The 24,085-nt window shown below is 41.5% G+C and overlaps 1 protein-coding gene across 2 annotated transcripts in view; it reads left to right on the top strand.

Moving 5' to 3' along the window:
* Positions 1-24,085, top strand: part of Neb (nebulin) — a 200,705-nt gene that overhangs the window by 166,579 nt on the left and 10,041 nt on the right. The window contains exons 126-142 of one of the 2 annotated variants that reach the window (XM_021181047.2): positions 4,231-4,341; positions 4,831-4,935; positions 5,627-5,731; positions 7,128-7,232; positions 9,536-9,646; positions 10,102-10,212; positions 10,754-10,867; positions 11,788-11,892; positions 12,654-12,758; positions 13,333-13,437; positions 14,052-14,144; positions 15,214-15,306; positions 16,829-16,921; positions 17,370-17,462; positions 21,597-21,689; positions 23,276-23,368; positions 23,708-23,800. In XM_021181047.2, the coding sequence (XP_021036706.1) occupies positions 4,231-4,341; positions 4,831-4,935; positions 5,627-5,731; positions 7,128-7,232; positions 9,536-9,646; positions 10,102-10,212; positions 10,754-10,867; positions 11,788-11,892; positions 12,654-12,758; positions 13,333-13,437; positions 14,052-14,144; positions 15,214-15,306; positions 16,829-16,921; positions 17,370-17,462; positions 21,597-21,689; positions 23,276-23,368; positions 23,708-23,800 (1,728 nt within the window). Of the gene's footprint in view, positions 1-4,230; positions 4,342-4,830; positions 4,936-5,626; positions 5,732-7,127; positions 7,233-9,535; positions 9,647-10,101; positions 10,213-10,753; positions 10,868-11,787; positions 11,893-12,653; positions 12,759-13,332; positions 13,438-14,051; positions 14,145-15,213; positions 15,307-16,828; positions 16,922-17,369; positions 17,463-20,084; positions 20,178-21,596; positions 21,690-23,275; positions 23,369-23,707; positions 23,801-24,085 lie in introns of both variants that reach the window. The other variant, XM_021181053.2, reaches the window with a different exon arrangement.

Genomic DNA, 24,085 nt, shown 5'->3' with positions numbered 1-24,085 from the left:
TGAGTCACCTGTGAGAGACTTGGTACTGTGTAACAGTCATGAAATTCCAACCATGTAAAACCCAACCATGTAAAAGAACCTTTCTTCCTGCATTTAACAACAGATACAAGTGCTCCAGCTAGGCATGGCTGAGTAGGGGTGAACCATCATCTTCAGATTCTTGTCTCTGTGGTTAAATAATTACAGTTTTGTATGATAAGGGCTTGGTCATAGTAAACACGGGGTGTCAGGAAGAATGCTTCATTTCAGCAGACTCTGTATTATTAAGACAGGCTCAGAAATGTGTTGCCCAAAGCGGACTGCCTGGTATTCCCTAATCTCTCTGCAATGCTTCCAAGTTTACACAGGTTTTCAGAGAGCTACAGTCTAACACTGGCTCTCTGAAGACAACCTTTGGGTCTACCTGACTTCAGATCAGGAATATCCTCTTTCTCCTCCAGTATGGAAACCCTGTCTTCTTCTTCTTCAACTGTCCTTTATCTTCAACTATTTGTTTAAAGAAATAGGTTTGGGGTACATGTGGTTGTGCCTATTGCCCTCCAGAAATATCAAACATGACATTACAAACCAATACAATCAAGTTATAAAAATTGGAATTGCCGGGCGTGGTGGCGCACGCCTTTAATCCCAGCACTCGGGAGGCAGAGGCAGGCGGATTTCTGAGTTCGAGGCCAGCCTGGTCTACAAAGTGAGCTCCAGGACAGCCAGGGCTACACAGAGAAACCCTGTCTCGAAAAGCAAAAAAAATAAAAAATAAAAATAAAAAAAATAAAAATAAAAATTGGAATTATTGAGACAAAAGGTTCCGATGACTGGTAACAAACAATTACAATTTTTAGAGTAAGCACCCGCTCTTACTTACCAGACCACGGTGAGCTGATAGGGCTGATGAGAAATGAGTCTTCGCCAGGCATGAGTTGGAGGGGTCACAGCAAGACTGAGCTGTGACAAGTTTACTGCAAGCCATCAGACTTCTTATATCTATATCAGAAACAGAGTACAGTGGAGGTTGGAAAGATCAGTGCGATTGTAGTTGCCAGGAGACAATGCTGTTTGCAAGCTGTGCAGGGCATACAAGATGAACATCTAAGACTAAGTGTCCAGCCAAGCTTCTATATGCTTCACAGACTTCTAAGGAGCAGGAAGAAACATAGGCAGCCTGAACACTTCACTGCCTGAGAGAGTGCCCGGGCTTCTCAGGAACTGAAAGTCACCACAGTGTCCCCAGGGCCACAGACTCTAACCTGAAATACCAATGGTGCAGGCCTCTCAGGGCAGCTGGGTCAGGACAACCCCATGATTCCCTGAGCTTATATGTAAATTTTCTGTACCATATTTAATCATAAATTAATGGAATTGTGTAGCTACTTGAGACCAAAACATAATATGACTAAGAAAAAAAAAAGCCCTACAATTTTGTAGTAAAAAAAATAGTAAGAGCTTACAAATCTAAATTCTTAATGTTTTTAATTTTTCAAGGCTTTCCAATTATCAGATTACTTGATGTTGAAACTGAAAGCTTGAGTGTTCTTGAACATCAAAAGGCCAGTAGATCCTATGTAAATCCTAAGTAAACCTTATATCATGAAGAACACATCTCACCCAAACTCTTTATAAGCTCATCTTTCTGGCTCACATCCCATGAAAGACTTGCTCTTTTGATAGTGTTTGATAGTGTCTGGTGTAGCCCCTGGGCCAGGAGACCTCATCTGTGGGTGGTCTTCGCCATTCTGACTTTGGTGTCTTAGCAATGGTGACCATCTTTAGTCTTCCTTTTGCCTTTTGGTCTGGATACCAGTCCTTCCCACTGTGACTTTGTTCCCACTGGGTTTCCCTTTGTTTGGGAACTGCTTTCAGAACAGAGCCCTATAGAACTGTCTACATTTGGTTCCTGGGATGTGGTTTTGTCTTCTACCCCTCTGTGCTGTCTTTGTGTCTGCAGTACTGTGACCACCAGTGACCACCATCCTCAGGCATTGTCCCCCTCTGCTTCCCATTCTGAATACAGACAGAGTGTGGGCCCTAGTGCTGTGGTGGCATCTTCTCCTGTGTGGCAGGCTTTGATGAAGCCTCTCTGAGAGTCTCTGTGTTAGCTACCATTGGTTGGAGGAGAGTCTGCAGCTGTCTCAGATGAAAGTTGAGGGAGGTTTTAAGCTATGATTTGCCCTAGGTTGTGTTATAGACCTTTCCTGGGTAGAGGCAACACACGTCTACTCACTCCAGAAAAGGTGCTCTGGACAGAGCAAAGTAATGATTGCAACAAAGTCCAATATGGTGAACAATAAGGTTTCACTGTTATTGTTGTTTGGGGGTTATTTCTAACAAGAGTATGAATGAGGGGGTACATCCAAGGAGCAGGGGTAACTCACAAGCAACCGCTTAAGAGGAACATGGTGAGAATCCTGGGCTTCTCCCATAGCTTGCAGGCAACCCCACAGTCAGAACACAACCTTTCCTTCTGTAGCTGGCTGCTTGGCCATTGTTTACCCTTTTATACTGTTGGTAGGCACGCTCAGGAATCTTTCAAGGTACATTCCCTTCCTCCTCCCCCCCCCCCCGCCCCCGGCCTTTTGTTCATCCCATTTGCTTCCTGGGGCAAGGGTTTCAACTGGGATGGAATGTTCCAAACCTAAGGGCCAAAGGCTGCCTTTTATTTGGCTTAACCTGTAATAAGAGTGGACTGCTAATGGGCTTCAGGACTTGATCCTGTAATGTTAGTGAAAAAGGCATCAATTTGACAATAAGGAACGTTTTCTGTCACTCTGTTATGGTTGAATTCTCCAATGAGGAGCCATCTTTTTCTGTGTCTTACCTGGGCATAATGGCCATCTCTTTCTTTCATTCACTCCTTTGCATATCCTTACTCTTACGTACTCCAGAAGTACAGTGAATCTTACATTCCTTGTTATTCTAAAGTATCTCACTTTTTATTTATTTCAAATATGGTACTTGGAGCCATTACCTGCTGATCCATCTCATTGCCCTCTGTGAGTCTAATGATAATAATTAATATTAATAATAATAATAGTGATAAATTGAAATAATTTATATCACTATATTAAAATAATAATAATAAATTCACCTAGCTTAACAAATTCTTACTTCTTGACATTTGATATTTACAACCTGCTCTTAGTTCCTATAAATCTATGATGATTGACGAATCCATGTGGGAATGCTAAAATGATCCCAGAAACCTCTCTGACCTCAGCCTAAAGCTTTTTGTTTTGTTTTTGTTTTTGTTTTTTGAGACAGGGTTTCTCTGTGTAGCTTTGGCAGTCCTGCAACTCATTCTTTAGGCCTCAAACTCAGAGACCCTCCTGTCTCTGCCTCCCAAATGCTGGGACTACAAGTGTGTGCTACTACTACCTAGCAAGCTTTTACTGCTTAGTCTTGACTTGAATTAGCAGGATGTCACGTTGATGTCATCAGAGAATATGATGGCAAAGCCTGTGCTGTCCAGTGTCACTTCCCACCATCACTGCTCGTATGTAGCCCTGTGTAACTGTGACAGTATTCCCTCATTGATTTGGGAATACTGAATATTTCATTGATGAAATAATAAAAAAGTTGACCCGGCATGTTCCTGGGCTAGTGCCTGCAATAGGCAGGCCACGGGACTCCCACCAGGTTATCTCACTCGTGCAATCTCTCCTCACCCCCAACCCAGTTCCTCTCACTACCACACAATGCCCCATGCACCCCACGGTCAGCCATCTCAACACCTAGTTACCCGGTAGAATTAAAAGTCTTTAAGCTTTTAGTTAACCAATTAGATTTGTGTATCAATAAAATCACAATTTACAAGATGCCAATACAATAATTTCAGAGCCAATTGATAATGATAAAAGCTTTATTCCAATATTTCTAACCGTGTGAAATCATATCTACTTGTGGCTGGTAAACACCACATGGGTTCACATCCACAGCCATTTTCTTTCTCCTCTCTCTTTCTCCCGAGACACACACACACACACACATTCACACTCTCTCTCCTCTCCTCTCTCTCTGCGCAACTCTTCTCGCCGACTCCCTTTACCCTCTCCAATCAGGCTTCCTCTGTACTATTGTAATTGGACAGGGAAAATCCTGTGACACCTCATATTCTTGAAACTGCCCCACTGGCATAACAAGTTCCGTGGTCACTTATAATGCAGACATATTCACTACTGTTTATGCTTCCCTGGTCAGAAGCTCAGAAATAATCTGGACATTTGCATTTGTCGTTAGGTTAAATACCGCGAAAATTTTGACAAGGAGAAGGGCAAAACACCCAAATACAACCCGAAAGACAGCCAGCTCTACAAAACTATGAAAGATGCCAACAACCTTGCAAGTGAGGTATGTTCCTTCATTGTGGTAAAGGACATAACATACTGTTTGCCATTTTAATCCCATTTAAGGAGCATTGATCACATTCATGGTGCTCTCAAATTACCACCACTCTTTCCAAAGCTTTGTAATGGCCCCAAACAAATCCATGAAGCAACCTTTTCTTCCCTCAGCTCCTGGTAACGTCTCCTTCATACATGGAATCCTACAGTATGTCTCTTTGTGTCTATTTTATTTAGCATAGCATTTCATAGTGCAGCATTAATTAGCACTACATCCCATTTTATGGCTGAGTAAAATTCCAGTGTGTATGCCACACTTTTTTTTAATGATACCCATTTATCTATTGATGGACACTCCAGTCATTTCTACTTTTTGGCAGCTATGCACAAAGTGGTTTTCCTTCTCAGCCACCCCCAGAACTCGTTTCATGGACGGCCATCTTCCTTAGTGCTGTTTCCCATTTTCTACATATGTGATTTCCTTCTTTACCACCAGGTCAAATATAAGGCTGACCTGAAGAAACTCCACAAACCTGTGACTGACATGAAGGAGTCTCTGATAATGCACCACGTCCTAAATACAAGCCAGCTCGCCAGTTCTGTAAGCTCCGTCATTGGTTCCAAAAACAACGCCTTTCAGGCATTGGCAGCACGTTTCCTCCTCTGAGCTCCTATGGTCTCCTCTCTGCTATGGATACATTCTGTTTATCACAAAATTACTATTTGGTGATAGTCCTCCAAATTACATTAATCTACCAATTACTAATAAAATACCATCAGCTACAATGCCTCTCAGGTTGTAAAAATGCTTCTGTTAGGGCTAAGGATGTTGCTCTACAGTGTTTACCCATGGGTTTGATGCCCAGGAGGAAAACAAAAACCAGATAGCTCCAGTTCTTGTAAGGATGTACGAGTCATCTGAAACAGCCTCTTGCTTTCAATGACACCTTCTTAGAAGCAGCCACACCAGAGCAGTGTTTGCATCTGGTATTTATCAACAGTGCTGCACTTGGCGTTTTATCTACCCAACCATTTCCTTTTCTTTTTGGAGGGGTTTGTTGGTTGGTTTTCAGTGGTGGGAGGGGGATGACAGGGCTCTCTGCATAGCCCTGGCTGGCCTGGAACTTGCTAACCATTCTAGCTTAGAACACACAGACATCTGATGGCTCTGCCTTTTCGGTGATTAAAGGCGTGTGCCGCATGCCCGGTCCTTATACAGCTTCTCTAAGGAGGGAAGACTGAGACTTTGTAGAGACTTCCCACTGATGTGTTTCCTTGCTGCTTCCCCTCAGTACCAGTACAAGAAGAACTATGAGAAGAGCAAAGGCCACTACCACACAATACCTGACAACCTGGAACAGCTACACCACAAAGAAGCCACAGAGCTGCAGAGTATCGTAAGTCCATCAAGATGGCTTCCCCACTCCAAGCTTCCATTCACCACAGTATCAAAAACCAGTATCAAGTCCACTCTAAGCATGGGGAGACTCATTTTAACAGCCATTGTTTGAGAAAATATTCCCAGGTGCTGGGGCTTGAATTTGGTAACATTTTGAGATAAGTATATTAACAGTATTTATACATAATAGAGAAATACACATGCTGTAGTGTTTGTTATTCATGTTATGACAGGGCTGGAAGCATGGCTAGAGAGAGACTAACCCCTCACAGTAACCCTATGTCCCAAGCCAGGAAACACCAAGAGATGACAGGGAGTCCAAGGGGAAGATTTTACTGGACACGTGACATGATCAGATCCAGCACTGGAGGAGTCTCTGAGTGTTATAATTTTTCTTAGAAGGAAGAACTTACTACTTACATAGTCTTGCTACCACAAACCTACCATTATGGGGTGTCCTGGGGTATTAGCCAGAGGGCTGAGTTACTACAGGTGCTCCCACATCCCGGGTAAAGCAGTGTCCCATCATAACCAAGAGCGCTGAGTTGAGCAGCGCCATTGAGGTCATGGGTGGAAGGGCCCTTGTCTTTCTATCTCTCAGTTTCTCCTTTGTGAAATCTTCTGTATATGTAACCCCCTTACATATATCTTCTGTGTATGTAAGAAGGAGGCAATTTGACTTGATAATGTCAGGCTTATTCAGTCCAGCTATAAATTACATTGCCCTTAAGTGCAAAGTTATAATAAATAGTAAAGTACACAGACAGTGGCGCCCCAGGGGGAGCTATTTGCTTTTAAAGCCTCACATGTTCTACAGTCAGTGGAGACCACAGGTGTCTAGGAGTAATAGTTCTTATGAAAGAACTAGAGGATTTATCAGAAATATTGAAGATGCTATTTATTGTCAAAATTCATATATCCATATTTTGGATGGCCTTATATATGGGCATTTTTCTCCAAACATCATTTCCAAAAATCAATATTTTTGTCAGCTAATTGTTGCCAATGATTCTTTTGTGTTTCTAAATTAAATCTCAACACTGTAGATTGTTCTTTTCAGACAGCATTGACTCTCCATCCACAGACATCAACTTAAAAGGGTCCACATCTGTAACACAATAGAAAAGTTTTTTTGAGTGGCAATAAGCTGAGCCAACTAGACAGTATTTGTCAACTGAAAGCTCTTTCCCTTGCTGGGCAGTGGCCCATTCCTATAATCCTAGTACACAGGAAGCTAAGGCTAGAGGACTCTGAGTTTAAGGGCAGCCTGTGCTTTATTGTGAGAACCTGTCTCGGATAATATTAAATGAATCAATAAATTACTGTCTGTAGATAGAGTCTCTGTCTAGGAATTGACAAGCAGTGAAAGACTTAACAGACCTTCTCATCACTAGGTGAAATACAAAGAAAAATATGAAAAAGAACGAGGCAAGCCCATGCTGGACTTTGAGACTCCAACATACATCACTGCCAAAGAGTCTCAGCAGATGCAGAGCGGGGTAAGTCCTACACTACACAACAGTGACACCATCAAACCAAAGAATGCCAGCTCAACTCAGGAACCTTTCCAGCCTCCTAGAACATTGCCCCAAAGTGGTAGGAGGTACAGCTTTGTAACTGGAAATCTTGCTCACTGCAGAAATTCTACAGTTCAATTATTTTCTTTAAGATGTTTTGAGTAGTATTTGGCATACATGTTTTGTTCCAACATTTTCAGAAAATCAGAATACACTTATTTCTAAAACTGAAAAAAAAAAATATGTGGAGTGCAATTTGAATTTTTCTTTACTGAATGAAAAGTTCCCGCTGCACAGGTGCATTATGGCTTTGCCACAAACGCCACTTAGTGGGATGTCCCAAGCCAAGCAAGAGTGGACCAGTACCTGCACATGCATGTTTACTGTGCCAGTGTTTCCTACAGCCAAGTGAGGCAATCAGGCTACTTGCCCATCAACAGATAAATACATATGGGGAAAGTGATGTTGTTTTTTATACACAAAGGGAGTCATGTGACTTGCATGGAAATAGATGCAACTGGAGGTCATCATGTTAAATAAGCCAGGCTAAGACAATTGTCCTATGTTTACAGAATCTAGATTTTTTTTAAATATAGAGAGGAAACTATTTGTGAAGACCAGAAGGGGAGAAAAGAAAGACAAAGAGATGTAGCCTGAGATAGGGTGGGGGGTGTGGTTATGATCAAAATATATTATATACATATGTATGAAAACCCTGTCAAATGCCATATTCCCTAAGTGAAAAGCAGAGATATTTTTATAAACAAACCTTTTTCACTTTGAATCTTTGTGGAGGATGGAATCTTACCTAAGACTCCCCGGGAATGAGCCCTCTGGGGGTCTGGTTTGCTTCTTCTCCATGAAGCCCGTCTCCAAGTATAACAGCATTTTTTTTTTAAGACAAGTAGTCTGTGGACTTTCCTGGTATGTGGAATGCAGGTCATGGAAAGTTTAAAATAGGTTCAAATAATTGGTGACTCTGAATTAGGCATTATAGAAGTGCTCCTGAAACTTTTGGGGAGATTTCAAACCATGAAGATGAGAAGTTGCAAAGGCATGCTTCTAATATCTAGTCCTGGTCTCTGTGAGAATGGAGTTGAAGAGATCAGGAGAAAGGAGACTAGCCCTTTCTCTCAATCATGGACGGAACCACAGATTCCTATGCTCCTGCCTCACTGTTCACCAAGTCTGCTCAGGGATTAAAATAACCCACCCATGAGCCCCTTGTTGCTTCCCTCGGGACCAAGAGGACATGACTGTCTGGCACTGTAATTTCAGAGCCTAACAAAGCGCTGGCACATGCTAGATGTTGGCTGTTAAATGAAGAGATAGGAAGGGAGGATACAATAGGGGCAGTGGTATACATCTGTAACCTCAGCACCCAGGAGGCTGGTGCAGAAGGGTCATGGGTTCAAAGCCAGCCTACCGCATCTCCTAAACAGTCAAATGCATAAGAATAGAAAGTGCCAATGCAGATTCAGTCCCCCAGGCTTTTTCTTTCTACTTTCATCCCCCGTAGCTGCTGCAAATCTGAAATAAACTACTTTGTCCCCTTTATGTATGTATATATGTATATATGTATATATATATATATATATATATATATATATATATATATATATATATATATTGAAGAAACTGAAGAAGTGGCTCAGTAGTTAGGAGCACTGGCTGCTCTTTCAGAGGGTCCAGGTTTGATTTCCAGCACCCACACAGTAGCCCACAACTGTCTAAACTGCCAGTTCCTGAGGAATCTAAGCAGGCAAGACTCCCAGACATATAAAAATACAGTACAGTACAATACGATACAATAAAGTTTAAAGTGGGCTCAGTGTGTAAAGCACTTGAAGCAAAAGCCGACAACCTGAGTTCCATCTTGAAGACCCACAAGTCCCAAGGAGAGAAACAACTGCTGAGAGCTGCCCGCTGCCCTCCACGCTTGTACTGCGGTGTACATGCTGAGGCATGTGTATGCTCCTGTTCTCACATAATGGAAATAATAAAAGTGAGTAAATGGGACAGTCTCAGGAAGAGAGCAGATTTCAAGCCAGTGGCCCATTTTGGTTAAGGTCAGCTCCATCACAACCTCAGACAGACTTCAGGGAGTCATCAACAAACTTCAGAGTTTCTTTGGAGCCATTTTCTGTCAGCAAAATATTTCCAGAACAATGAGACGGCTTCCAACGTGTGACTTTTGTCAGAAAGAAAACATACTTTCCTTCTTTGGACCGAAATGTGGATTCTAACAGAGTCTTTCTTGTTTTTTCCCTTCTCACTCATATTAGAAAGAATATAGGAAAGATTATGAAGAGTCCATTAAAGGCAGAAACCTGACGGGCCTGGAGGTCACGCCAGCATTGTTACATGTCAGACATGCGACCAAAATAGCAAGCGAGGTAGTAACCACGTGGCCTTCCCCTCCTCCTTCACCCAATAATCACACTAATGTGTTCCTGCCTGGGTCCCACCTGACTCAGCCTTTCAGGTGGCCTTTCCATGTTTGATACTACTGTCTAATCTGTGACCCGTTTTAATTCTTCTAATTTTTAAAATGGAATATCTAATTTAAAACATGCCTACCTTAGTAGTCTATAGAAAAATCTAATAAAACATGCCTACCTTAGCATTCTATTAATTGCCAGTCTTGGATTTAATTATTAACATCAACTGTGAACCACACACCCTGCATCTTCTCATGTATTTACTTACTCAATCATGGACTGTTTAAAAACTGCAATAATTGTCGTACTTATTTATTCACTGATTCGTTTCAGTTTAGTTCTGGCTCTTCACCTACGAGAATGACCCAGGCTTTCTTGTCAGTTTTGCTGGTTTTATTTTTGTAATCTAGAAAGAGTATAGGAAAGACCTGGAAGAAAGCATCCGAGGCAGAGGTCTCACTGAGATGGAAGACACTCCTGACATGCTGAGAGCCAAGAATGCCACTCAGATCCTCAATGAGGTAAGACCATGGCTAGCCACTGCACGCACATAACTAATAATGCACCTTCATCCTACCCAAGGTAGACCAAGAGAAAGAGAAAATAAGTTTTGCATTCCAAACTTTATACCCCGGATAATTATTAACTGCTAAATAAAATACATGTCAATTTCTGATGAGTAGATATGAAATCTCTATGTGTCTCTAGAGGTTGTCATAACCCACTAGTATCTAATATTACTTGATTTAGTTGTGATGTGCTCACAATGGTCACTTAAAATATCACACCACATTGGAATGGCTTGCACCTAAATTTAATCCTAATTTGTACCAAACCAGATTTAAACTTTACTTTCTGTATTAACGGACTTCCCTTGATTAATGTTGCTGTACCTAGAGCAGGATGAACAAGCATGCCATCCTGTCCATTGAGGTAGCTGGCAAGGGCAGCATCTGCAACCACTGAGGAGCGTGTTATGTGGATTTTTAATTCATTCTGTCTCCCTACTCAAAGAGGGTAGGGGACCTTTTTCTTTAAAACGAACAAACAATTCTTCTACAGAAAGAATATAAGCGAGACCTGGAGCTGGAAGTCAAAGGAAGAGGCCTGAATGCCATGGCCAACGAGACTCCAGATTTTATGCGGGCCAGGAATGCTACCGACATTGCCAGCCAGGTCAGCGCTTCTGGGAAGGCGCGCCTCTCCAAATGGTGGCCATGGTGATAAGGACGTGCTGTTGGTCCTCTGTCATTTTCCTTGTTTGACAGTGACATATGTTTAGCATCTTTAAGCATCTGCTGGATGAAATATAATGTAAAGCCCAGGGTCTCTTTGTCAGGCTCCTTCTGTCTCTGCCTTTCTGAGTCTACAGCCACTGGGGACATCAAAAAAAAAAAAGTGCCAGAGCCAGAAGCCCGAATGACTGCGTGGACCTGGGGCAGATTCTGACATCCGTGTTTCTTACTCAATCCACTCCTTAGGTGGTACTAAGAATGCCTTCATTAGATTCTGTTCTTTTTCCCCCCGTGCTTTATAGACCTGAATTTTAAACACATCTTTGTAGGCATCCAGTGTTGTCTAGGGCTCCCTGGTGCCAGGTCTTATGTAAACAAGTCCCTGCTTTCCTGTCTATCTACCTGATTATCCCTTTGTCTGAAGTTATTCTGCATCTATCTAAATGGACAGTCAGTCTTTCAAAAGGCAAGACTTTCTTGCATCTCATTAGTTAATATAATTCAATAAACACTGACAGGAAAAATGGCTCAGCGGTTAAAGGCACTGGCTCTTCCTGTGGAGAGCCTGGATCAGAACCACAGCACCCTCATGCCTGCTCACTGCCCTCGGTAACTTCATTTCCAGGAGATCCGACATCTTTCTCTGGTCTCTGTAGGCAGCAGGAGTGCATATGATGGGCAAACATGAATACAGGTACAACACCTGTACATAGAAAAATTTAAAACTTTAAAAAGTCTAAACACAACAGAAATGTATTGAGTGCCAGAAGAAATAAATATGATCACTTCTTCATTCAACCAAGCTAAGAGGTGCTATGCATATTGTGAGCACTCACCAGACCGTTGGCTGTCCTTTTACAGATTAAGTACAAGCAATCAGCAGAAATGGAAAAGGCCAATTTTACTTCTGTTGTTGATACCCCAGAAATTATCCATGCTCAGCAAGTCAAGAACCTTTCCAGTCAGGTAAGGTTTGCCTTAGGGCAAAGGCTTTTTGTATCCCTAAGGCATTGTTTTCTCATATCTCTGTCCCCAACCCTCCCCCCCGCCCCCCCCGCGCCACCACCAAACCAGAAGGCCTTTATTTCCAATCTAGATCTGAGTCAGAACTGAGAATTCCAAATCAGATTGAAAGATAGATTTTGAGAAGGGTTTGGATGTGGGTACCTCAGTGGCAGAGTGTGATACCCTGGGTCACTAAGCACAGGAAGAAAAACCTCAAAACACTGTGAGGGAATTTCCAAGTTCTGAAGAGGGTATCTGTGGTATAATTCTGGATTCATGAATATTTTAGCATCTATTATAATGTGGGTTTAAGGTGTGTGAGCACAAGCAGAAGACCCAAAGTAGACCACCCACTCGTGACTGAGGCTGAATGAGCAACGTGAGCCACACAACCACGGCATGCCAGGCTGGATAGCTTCCACCTTCCTGCAGCTGGGTGCGGTGGCACACACCTGTCACCTCAGTACTTGGGGAGGAGGGGAACAAGAGGCCAGTGTGAGCTGTCCTGCAAACCAAACTATAAAAATACAAATATAAAAAACAAAAACAAAGACCAACAGGACATATTAATTTGTTGGTCCTCTTCAGTGATGATCAGGTTATACCTGCATGGGCAGGATGCAAAGAACTTCCTGTCTGTTGCAATGGAAGGGCTGGTCTAGGTTTCCCGGCCAATATAACTATGGGGCTCATCCCGTCTATTCCTTGGAACCTTTTCCTAGAAAAAGTACAAGGAAGATGCAGAGAAGTCCATGTCATATTATGAGACTGTCTTGGACACGCCAGAGATGCAAAGAGTCCGAGAGAACCAGAAGAACTTCAGCCTGGTAAGTCTCTATTCCACAAAGGCCCAGCCCACTGCTGGGATCCAGCAGGCTAAAGTGGGGTGGCTTTGGGGACACACACTTGGTATCCCATGAAGGCAGAGGGGTGCACATGAATCTTCTCCGGGCTTATTTTGTGAGCATGAAAGTGTCCCCTGCTCAGTAGGTGGCCTGGTGTCACTGAAGACAAACTATCACTATCTTTTAACCAGTTTTTTAAAAACTGGTGACATGTCCTTCTAAAACTAATTCAAAGCAAGAAATACTTTTAACATTTTTATGCACTTTAGGTTCTTAAAAATTAGTTTCTGTTTCTGGGGACACACATAGCTTGGCATTAGAGCATGGGCTTCATGATGTCTGAGGTTCCAGGTCTCTAGCAATACCCCATCACTAAAACTCGTTTCTCTCCGAAATTCTTATTAAAGAATTGACTTTGACTACCACATTGTGGTTGTAGTGGCATGGGCTTTCATTAATGTAAAATTTTAACCTCCCATCCACAACATAGAATAATTATAAAGCGTGTAAAGGGAATGTTGAAATCTTAACAGGATATTTTACTCTTTCTTCATAGCTTCAATACCAGTGTGACCTTAAAAACAGTAAAGGGAAAATTACAGTTGTTCAAGACACGCCAGAAATACTGCGTGTTAAAGAAAACCAAAAGAATTTCAGCTCGGTACATTTACTGTTTGCTTTCCATCTAATGCTAACCTAACAATGCCGTTCTCTTTAAGAAGGTCCGTGGGCCCATGCTGACCCAGGCAATTAACCTCTAACTTGCCCAGTTAATGCTAGTAGGTCCCCGATAAAAGCCCCCCAACTTCTAAATCATCACTCCTGAGAACATTTGGAATAACTTAAATCTAACAAAATAACTCTTCTCTTTGTATTCTTTAATCTCAAACAGTAACTCCGACAGTAACACACATTGTCTTGTTCCAAGAAGGTGGATTTCTTTGTGATGTGGTTTTCAATTAGCCTTCTCCAAAATAACGGACTGACTGTGCATTTCTTTAATGAGTTCTGTGGTTTTTAATCGTTTTGGGTTTTTTTTTTCTCATCCTGTATTAATATCCTGTGATATTCTAAATAGAACTATCAAGAGCTGGTTGCCTATATGATTTCAGGCTTTGATTCTGACAGGAGAACATCAGATGCTGTACTTCAGCTCTTTCCTGGAGACACTGTGTATTGTCTTGGTTTTCACAGAGGCCTGGCACTGCCCTTTCTCCAGGCATTGCCCAGGTTTCCCTCTTTGTGGTTAACACTCTCCTGATTCTGAATACCCAGGTTTTATATAAAGAGGATGTATCCCCGGGGACAGCAATTGGAAAGACGCCTGAGATGCTCAGAGTGAAGCAAACGCAGGACCACATTAGCTCGGTAAGGACACGTCAGTCACTTGGGCCATTCTCCACCTGTCTTGGATAAATCTGTGACTTCTGAGTTACACTCAGAACTTGACACCAGAAACAGTGTCCAACCTAAAAGTAGGTGCCTGTGCACTGCCGTCATCACATGCTATATGCTAGTGGAGGTTTTTATGAAGATGAAAATAGCTGTGGAAAGCAGAGGCTTATGAGAAACTACATCCACATCAAAGATTGAGCGTTTCTGGAGACTCATGTGTGGCTACATCTGTCATAAGCAAGTGGACTGTTGGTTATGAGAAGGCTGGTGGGCAGGAGGCCTCTTCCTACTTCTACATACCCTGATTCCAGTTGCCTCCCAAAACTGTGAAATGGAAAAGCCCAGAAAAATAATCCTTTCTGATAATATAAATCTATGGCTTCCCGTCTTATCCTACCTGGGGCACGAATCATCCCTTCATTCAATATAATCCAGAAGGAAGTGCACACTGCCCGTCCTCGCTAGCTGTCTGCATTGGCAGATTTTACTCCTGCAGTGTTTGTGTACAGTAGCCATAATCTTATTAGTGACAGCCCCAGAGTAAAGAGGAACAATGCTACCCAGTCAGATAAGCCCAAGAGCTTCGCAGTGCTCCCTCTGTAAGAAGTACAAATGCTGGATGCTGAGGTTGCTATGTGATAGAATAAATTTTATATCTATACATTTGAAAAAGAGGTGGGAGGGAAAACGTGCTTGTTTGCTGCCGTGGCTCAGAACTGGAAAACAGGAAGCCACCATGCATGGCAAGCACTAATTAAGAAAAAGGCAGCTGGTGTGGCAGCACATGCCTTTAGCCCTCCACTCAGGAGGCGGGGGCAAGTGGACCTTTTGTGAGTCTGAGGTCAGCCTGGCCTACACAAGTGAGATCTTGTCTCAAGACAACACAGAACTAAAGAAAAGTTGTGTGACACTATGGTAGGATGTATCCTAAACATTGCAATCTCCAACCCCCCTGAATACTACAGGACATTGATCAACCACACATATGTAGTAGGAAGAATTCAGCATGCAGTAACACCTTTTTGTCCCCATCTCCATGTAGGTCAAGTATAAAGAAGCAATCGGACAAGGAACTCCGATCCCTGACCTGCCTGAAGTGAAACGCGTCAAGGAGACCCAGAAGCACATTAGCTCGGTACTGACTCTTACTTGGCATGAACGCATGAACTTGTAGGATCCTCTCAATCGGCACCCTAGTTTCATCCATCCCTTCCTTCTGCTAAAGGCCCCCCAATACCTGGGGATGCTGTGACTCCTCCCTTGTCCCCCTCGGGTTGCCAGGAGACCTCAATCTAGCAGTAGCTCACTCCCTAGTACTCCTTATTATACTCGAACTTCTCCGTTGCCAACTTTGTTTTGAATTCTCTGTCCACTAACCTGAAGAAAACAAAACAAGCCCAGGGGTTCTGTGTTGTGTTGGGTTGCAGTAATTTCTGTAATTTTGTTTGATCCAGGTGCTCCACTTGCCTCAGCCACCATGTGCATTCATGGTGTGTACCACCAAGCCAGGCTTAGGCTGAAACTTATTAAGGAAGGAAGGAAGGAAGGAAGGAAGGAAGGAAGGAAGGAAGGAAGGAAGGAAGGAAGGAAGGAAGGAAGACAGGAAGGCAGGAAGGCAGGAAGGAGAGAGACAAGAGATTTAGAAAGTGGGGACCACTTACTGTGTTTTTTGTTTTGTTTTGTTTTTTTAATTTAATGTCTATTGATGATAGCCCTAAGAGGAAACATAGATTTAGGGCAGGGACAGAGGACACTGTTCAGTGATAGAACACATGCCTACCATGCACTCAGGCCCTGAGTTTGGTCCCAACAGTGCAAATAAAACATAAAAATAAACACAGGGAAAAAAAGACCAGCCAACAAGCACTGGCTTCCTTGATCCTGTAATCATTCAGAGAAAGACGATCTTCCTGAAAAGCAAAGTCTGTCTGCTCGTATTAGATGTCCAGCTAGGGATCAGCTAAGGCTCAGTAGAGCTGGGAGCGGTGATGCAAGCCTGTGATCCCAGCACTTAGGAGGCTGAGTCAGGAGGATTACTGGGAGGTTAACACTAGTCAGAGCTAAGTAGCATAAGAGCCTGTCCCAAAAATATAGAGAGAAATAAAAGGTAAAACGGTAAGAATTTTATTAGGAAATACATAAAATTCTCAATGACTCTGAAGAAGTGAGAATTAGAACACCACATGGTTAGCAAATTCTAAAATAGACAACATGTGCTTTGAGTACAACTATGTAGACATAGTTATGCTCCAGGCACTAAGCCTGGTGCAGTAAAATGGTTACTTTGGTTTGGTTTGCTTTTATTTATTTTATTTTATTTATCTTATTTTTTTTGAGGGGGTGGTTACTGGAAACTGAATCCAATGCTTTGCATGTGCCAGTCAAAAGGGTTCTCATTGTTTATTAAATTTATTATTGTCATTTAAAGCATTTTAAGAATATACTAAGTATTGGCTGTGGAAAATGCAAAATTGAGTTTCTAGTTTTCTAGAGGGCAAAATTCCTACAAATATTTATGGACTTCTTTTCCTCTGTCCCTGAGTTCATCTTGCAAAGGCAGCTTGCTTTTATGGGCGCTCACCAAAGCTCCCTCCCGGAGCTATAATCTGAACCATTTGTGGTGACTCTGCTTTCTGGGTATTCTAATTATTCTGCAGGTTATGTACAAAGAAAACCCAGGAACAGGCATCCCAACCACTGTCACCCCAGAGATTGAGAGAGTCAAACGCAATCAAGAGAACTTTAGCTCGGTATTTACAGATACATGAAATAAGAAATTCTTTCCCATAAAAAAACTACCAGAATAACCTCCCGTTCTACGTTTCAAAGTAACAGCTTAACGACTCTGTGTGTGTTTTGTGTATCGTCCTCTGCTGAAAACCACCTGAACTGATTCAGAATTGGCCACTCTTTGCTCTTTAACAGTTTCAGCAACTGACTGGTGTGAGCTAGATCTGAAACACTGTTAGCAGCATTAACAAGCTTCCTTGGGGTGCTTGAACCCTGGAACTCAGTGCTTCCTGCTGTACCTAAGACATAGCAGTGTAAAGTTCATCTGTAAAGTTGTGACTTTCAAAACATTACCCTGACTAAATACTGCTCTCTAAAATCCCCCTCCTCACCCACTCCCCAACCTACCCCCTTCCTCTGTCTCTGCTTGTTTTGAATGTTTTCTGGGTACTTTCTTGTATCTCACAGGTTTTGTACAAAGAAAGTTTGGGAAAAGGAACCCCTACAGCTATCACTCCAGAGATGGAGAGAGTCAAACGCAATCAAGAGAACTTTAGCTCGGTATTTCTTAGGGGCAAAAAATCCTGACCCTAATACTTATTTTAATACGGTCACATTAATATCTTTAACAAACAAATGTAAAATTACTAAGTTCATATAATGAAGGAATGATGCCAGTATTACTTCAGATTTCCACCCAAATCTAATGAAATTTTTAACAATGGTGTGAAATTTTAACTGTTTTCTTTAAATCACTTTCCTTAAAAACCCATAATTCTCAGTTTCCTTCCTCCAATGTAACTAGTATGAGACAGGTCAAAAGTTAAATCTAACATCCTTCCCCAAAGGTCAGTACTAATCAGAATTATATTTATTGTGACTTGATTTTTTTTTTAATATTTGTAGCTTTTCCTAAGTGGTCATGTTTCTTAAAACATCTTCCATTTGAAAACAACAGACCAATTTATATGGCTCAGACAGATTTACTTATGTCAGGGAGCTTTGGTTGTATGCTTTCCTTCGGAATGCATTCAGGTCAGTAGTTTGAATGTTCATAGAGATTTATTTAATCTCCTCAAGTCCTCTGTTTTTCAATGTTCTCTCTAACTCATTATAGATACTAACTTCAGTTAGCTTACATGCTATCTGATCGAGCCCAATCCTCTATATTTGAGAAGTTATATATAAGCTAAGCAACCCTGTGTGTGCATCAATGTTACCAGGAGACCAACTATTGTACAGGGGACAACTAAACGCACAAAGGCAGTCCGCAGTTGCTCTATTTTGTAGGTTTATTTTCCTTCTTTGTAAGAACAGGAACTCGTGGTGATTTATTTTAAGATGAGATCTACCTGAAAGATGGATCCATGCTGATGTGACTGTTGGTTCTGTGCACGCAGATACTGTACAAAGAGAACCTGAGCAAGGGGACCCCCTTACCTGTCACTCCAGAGATGGAGAGAGCCAAGCGCAATCAAGAAAACTTTAGCTCGGTATTTGCGAGAAAGTTCCTTTAACTCCATATTAAAAACAATTTTGATAAAACAAAATCCTTACCATTTACCCCTTTATAATAATTTAACAAATACTTGGGAAAAAAAAAACAACCCACAAACAAAAAAAAAACCCTCACCAACTGAATCCTTCTGCCATGGATATTTTACTTACCATTTTATCCCAATGCTTTGTACTTCCTGAAATACCCCTTAAACCTTCTTTATGTTAGATGTGTGGGTATATCTGTATTAACTTTGTGTCTGTATGTGGTGTTGGGAATTGGACTCATGGCTTTGCATGGGTTAAGCCAGTGCTCTACCACTTAGGCCCCTCCCTTAACATTTTGAATTGGTTCTTTTCCTTTTCAACATTGTTATTACTCTTGGTCCTTTTGAAATTAAATGACTTCCAAATGACCCAAAACTGGGAGCTTGTAATTTCCTTGGAAATCTCTCAATCTGATGTTTCTGGGTTAGTGCAACAGGACACTGGTCCAAGGCTGTGTGTGAGAACAGCTCCCTGGCTTGGGAAAATGGTGACTTGACCACGGGTCCCATGTGCATAGAGATGGACTCAAGTATTGGAACCAAAAGCCTTACTTTGATAGTTGTTCTAAACGAGCCATCGCATGACTAGAAATCTATGCTTTCCATTTTTTTAAAAGACAGGATCATCCTATGTAGGCTAGGGTGACTTTAAACATGCCACCCTCCTGCCTCAGCCTCCCCAGCCCTAGTTTCATAGGCATGGTTTTATAAAACATGCTAATTAAATCAGAACATGAATTACATTATTTTCTTTTATTAACTTATATTCCTTAAAAACAACAAACCCTTACCATAACAAATTGTTACCCTTCCATATAAGGAAGGTCCAGGCTTGAAGTGGAGATTTAGGTGTCTTCTGAAACGTTAACTGGGTCCACTCTTGGGGAGGAGGGCTGACCTGAAATTCGCTTCATTTTGATTGAGTACTCCCTAACAACTGGCTCTCCCACACAGTAGAGCAGTATCTCCTTTGGAGTCCACTTTGTGTTTTGTCCCCAATTACTGCTTACTAACACCATCTCAGTAACCGTGAGTTTCATTGTATGTTGATATTTCTTTTGAGCTGTCTACTGTTTTCTTTCTATGAGCTCATTATTCCTTTTTGGGGGAAAGTTGTTGCCTTTTAAAATTTTAGTCATTTCTATATCACAGTGAATTCTTGTATATCTATTTGAAACTATTCTAATGACCCTGGACAACTTTTTCTTTGTTAAAGTATGATTTGTATTCTTCTCACAGGTTATGTTAGACAACCTTGCCCAGCGGTGCACAGGCCTTTTAGATACACTAGGCAAGACTGTATATTAAATGTAGACTTTCTGTAAACTTAACAAAGACCAAAGTAGCCAGAGAATACAGATTCAGACTGTAGTTGTAAGTGCCTGTTATGCTCTAAGACACATGTTTTATGTAGAAAAGAACTGTTCGCTGCTAACTTGATAATGTTATCTCTTCCACATACTGAGCATGTATATGATCTTGTAAAACTGTTTGTATTTCTTCTTTAATTCTTAGGCTAGAGTAGAAAGATGAGCAATGATTTCTCACACAGTGCAGGGCAGTGGGTGTGGTCGCTCCTGCTGGATGTCTGTATCTCATAGGCTTGTGTTCTCCTCCAATGCTTTCTTGTGTCATACAGGTGTTGTATAAAGAGAACCTTGGGAAAGGGATTCCGATCCCCATCACTCCAGAGATGGAGCGAGTCAAACACAATCAAGAAAACTTTAGTTCGGTATTTAAAAAAATTAAAAAACACAAACAAAAAACAAAACCAACCTTTTAACTCATCCCAGTTTTTTAAATATGACCTGTTTTGTAGCTAACTAATGCTACCATTCCCTATGGTTCAGTTTCCTTACCCCAGTTAAACATTAACGTGATCATTAAAAGTATTCCAGCTTTAGAAAATAACAACAATGTGTTTACCTTGCTTTGGCAAATATGATGTGAACATGAAGCTTCAAAGCAGCGTTCTGTGAAGCTCTGACCCCTGGCTCACTTCCTATCCTAACCTCCCCCTCTCCTGGCACTTACTTAGTCTTCCTAAAGTCTCTTTTTAGTCTCTTATCTTACTCTAGCTACCTTAAAAGTAATTGTTCCCAATATGTTCACCCAAACTAAAAAATAAATACTTTGACTTCTTCAGAAAGTCAACAAAAGTATGTATGAATCTTCCCATAGATAATACTTATAAAACTCGTCATCCTTTCCATGATTTAAGAAAATAACTTTCTTGGTTTGGTTTTGTCTCTGCCTTTCCCTCATAATGATGACAACTAATGTGTCCTTTTGTAGTGTTCTTTACTGTATATGCTGAGAAATGAGCCCAGACAACAAAATAACAGAACCTCTTTAATCTTCATTTCTGTGGCTCCCTCCTGCAATCCTTCTGTCTTACAGGTTGAAGCTTTTGGTATCTCCCCATCTCTAACTCTTCTTCCTCCCCCCCACCCACAGCCAACTGCTCCCCAGGAGAGGAAACTGCATGACTGATGGCTTTCTGTTCTGCCTGCTTTCATTTCATACAGGTGCTATACAAAGAAAACCTGGGGACAGGGATTCCCATCCCCATCACTCCAGAGATGCAGAGAGTAAAACTCAATCAAGAAAACCTTAGCTCGGTATTTTGGAAGGCAAGGGGGGTCTCACCCAGATGCCATTTAACTGCAGAACCTCGCTCGTCATGTCATTAAACCCTCTTCCCTCCCTTTGCTTCTAATGTCTCGTCGTTAAAGGATATTCTTTTTCATTTTATGTTTTTGATTTTTTTTAATTTCACCTGATGCTTTTAAACATATTTTAAAAAGGAGTGACTATTTTAGTTTGTAGATAACAAAATCGAGTTCTAACCATCTCAAATCTATGCAATTGCGTAGGAGGTACCTACAAAAATGAGGAGGGGGGGAAAAGCCCTCAACAGTGTGGACGACTCTAATAGCCTTTCCTAGCTAGCAGTTTAGGTCCTTGCTTCTGTGGCTCACAACTTCCCAGCCCAGTAACAGCTTCCTTAAATAGCACATGGCATCTTGTCAGCATATAACTCCTGGCTCCTGTATTATTTTGTGCCAAAGAATTTGACCTTACCTTGAAATTGTCACAGCAAATGAAATGTCACTTACCTCTGTTTTTCTGCTACTTTCTTACCATGCAGGTTCTATACAAAGAGAACATGGGCAAGGGAACCCCTTTACCTGTCACTCCAGAGATGGAGAGAGTCAAACACAATCAAGAAAATATTAGCTCGGTACTCTGACAAAGAAAAACATGATTTCTTCATGATCTTAAAACTACTTCAATGACTTAAAAAATAATTCCTATTAATCCTATTTTAAAAGGCACCTTAAGTCTTGTCCATTTCTTGACCACATTTATCCTTTGTTCCTAGCTAGCCTTAACTTCATAATAACAGAATTGCTCTATTGCCTTTAAAATTCTAATATCAAGGTAACAGATTTTCCTACAAAATATTCTTCTCATCTCTCCTATAACTTACTGTTGTACCCAAGGTCTCTTTGTTTTGTGTGCTTGAGAAACTGGGGCGTTAGGGACCTTGATGAGTTAAATTGGAGGGATAATGAGGCTCTCTTGGATGCTGAACGAGTTGATGATTCTGACTGACCCCACCAGATTTGACTCTTTTGTAGTATATATAACCAGTCTGCAAGGCTTGGCACGGACTGAAGCGTGCCCTTCCCTTACACTGAACTAGATCCTGGGTCCTACTGTGATAGACGTGGGCAAAGAGATCTTGGGAAAGTAGCTCCTGACCCTCATCCATAGATAATGACTTGCTTGCTATGGTGGTGTTTTCACAACGGAATAAGCTATTGAAAAAGGAAAGCGTCGAGACTTTTTGTCTTACTGATTTTAATTTTGGTTTTGTTGTTTCTACTATGAAACTCAGTGCTAACAATAACGATTATTTCCTTCATGCTTGTGCTCTCTGGTATTAATCTGTCAGTGACTGGGGGACAGAGTCTGTGGGGACTTTAGCTGTCAGTAGTGAAGTTACTGCTCAGTGTTTATACTGCCTGAAGGTTTCTCCTCTTCATCAGAATCACCTGAACACTGGTTAAAACAGGTTTCTGGGTCTGACCCATGTTCCCTGTTTTGTCAGTAGCTGCAGTATAGAGCAAGGACAGGCATTTCTAGTAAGTTCTCAGCTGATACTGACTCAGCTATTCAAGGACTTAGAGAACTGCTGGAAGACAATCCCTTAGTGACATTTCCCAATTCTCCCAGGTTACTTAGAAGGACACTGAGGAAGGCATTGAGGTTGAGAGTTTATCATGACACAGCTTTTACATGCTGGTAATGTAATTGCTGAAAACATTTCTTGAGGCTGGTAAGTGTGACATACTTAGTGAATAAAACAAGCAGGACAGAAAGATAGAAGAGTAAGTGAAACACTTACCTGGAAAGTCTACAGTTTTATTCCCTATGAGGTCCTGTGCTGCAAAGGTACTCATTAAAGGGTTGTTGTATTGGGGCAAGTTCAAAATACAGACCCGCGTGGTAACTCCCAATTAGGTGATGTGTCAGGAGACTGATAGTCACATACTAGGGATAAAATGATGGTAGGGCTTCCTCCTTTCTGGAGCATCATGGTTCTCACAAGGCAAGGTTGTACTATAGAATGTGTGTCTTGCTCTAACTACAGTCAACTTCTCCTTTAAAAACATTGACCGCTGTCTAACCTTAGCGCCTAAATGACTTGGTGCCCAGAGCCTCATCAAAAATTAATATACCATTCCATTTCTTCTTTTGGTAATTGTAACTCTTTTTTGTTGTGTCTCCTTTTGGATTTTTGGATCCACTGGACTCATTTAGGTTTTGTACAAAGAAAATGTGGGGAAAGCCACCCCAACCCCTGTCACTCCAGAGATGCAGAGAGTCAAACGCAATCAAGAAAACATTAGCTCGGTATTGTCTTGAGAAATGAAAAGTGCTTCTGATTTTACAAAGTAACTCTTGCAGTTTGGCCTGCTCTTAATCCCATCCTAGGTTAAAACCAAATAAAGTGCCAGTTGTGCTCTTATCTCCTCTAAACACCCCACAACATTCATTATTGCCATTAACTAATTTTGCTTTTTTTCTTGAGAGCTAGTTTCACTAGTAGTAATAGGTTACACCTAACATTTCCCTCTCCCACCCCAACTGTATGTATATATATATATACATACATATATATATGCATATATATTTAATAGCGAATATTGCCTCCTTGTGAGTGACTTGCAGGTCCACCTTTGTTTCTAACAGGTGCTATACAAAGAGAACCTGGGGAAAGCAACCCCCACACCCTTCACTCCTGAGATGGAAAGAGTCAAACGCAATCAAGAAAACTTTAGCTCGGTATTTGAGAGCAAAAATAAACCATTACAATTCTAACAAGCCTGATCATCACGGCCATACCACTAATTCTTCTCACAGTGTTTCCAAGGCCTCTTGATACCTTTTCAAATTCTTCCTTGGCCACTTAAAAACAACCACTCACCTTTGCTAGTTCACACTGAGTTCAAGTCTTATCTCTTGCTTTCTACTGTAACAATTTAATGGCTTTCTCCTCCTGAAGTGTTTCTTATACTGTGTGACATAATTGGGCCGTAACAATAGCTCAACAGTGACTTCTCAGAACTG

The sequence above is a fragment of the Mus caroli genome, chromosome 2 (genome assembly GCF_900094665.2).
Source record: "Mus caroli chromosome 2, CAROLI_EIJ_v1.1, whole genome shotgun sequence".
In the NCBI taxonomy this organism is placed as follows: domain Eukaryota; kingdom Metazoa; phylum Chordata; class Mammalia; order Rodentia; family Muridae; genus Mus; species Mus caroli.
This window is presented reverse-complemented; position numbering and strand designations above follow the sequence as displayed.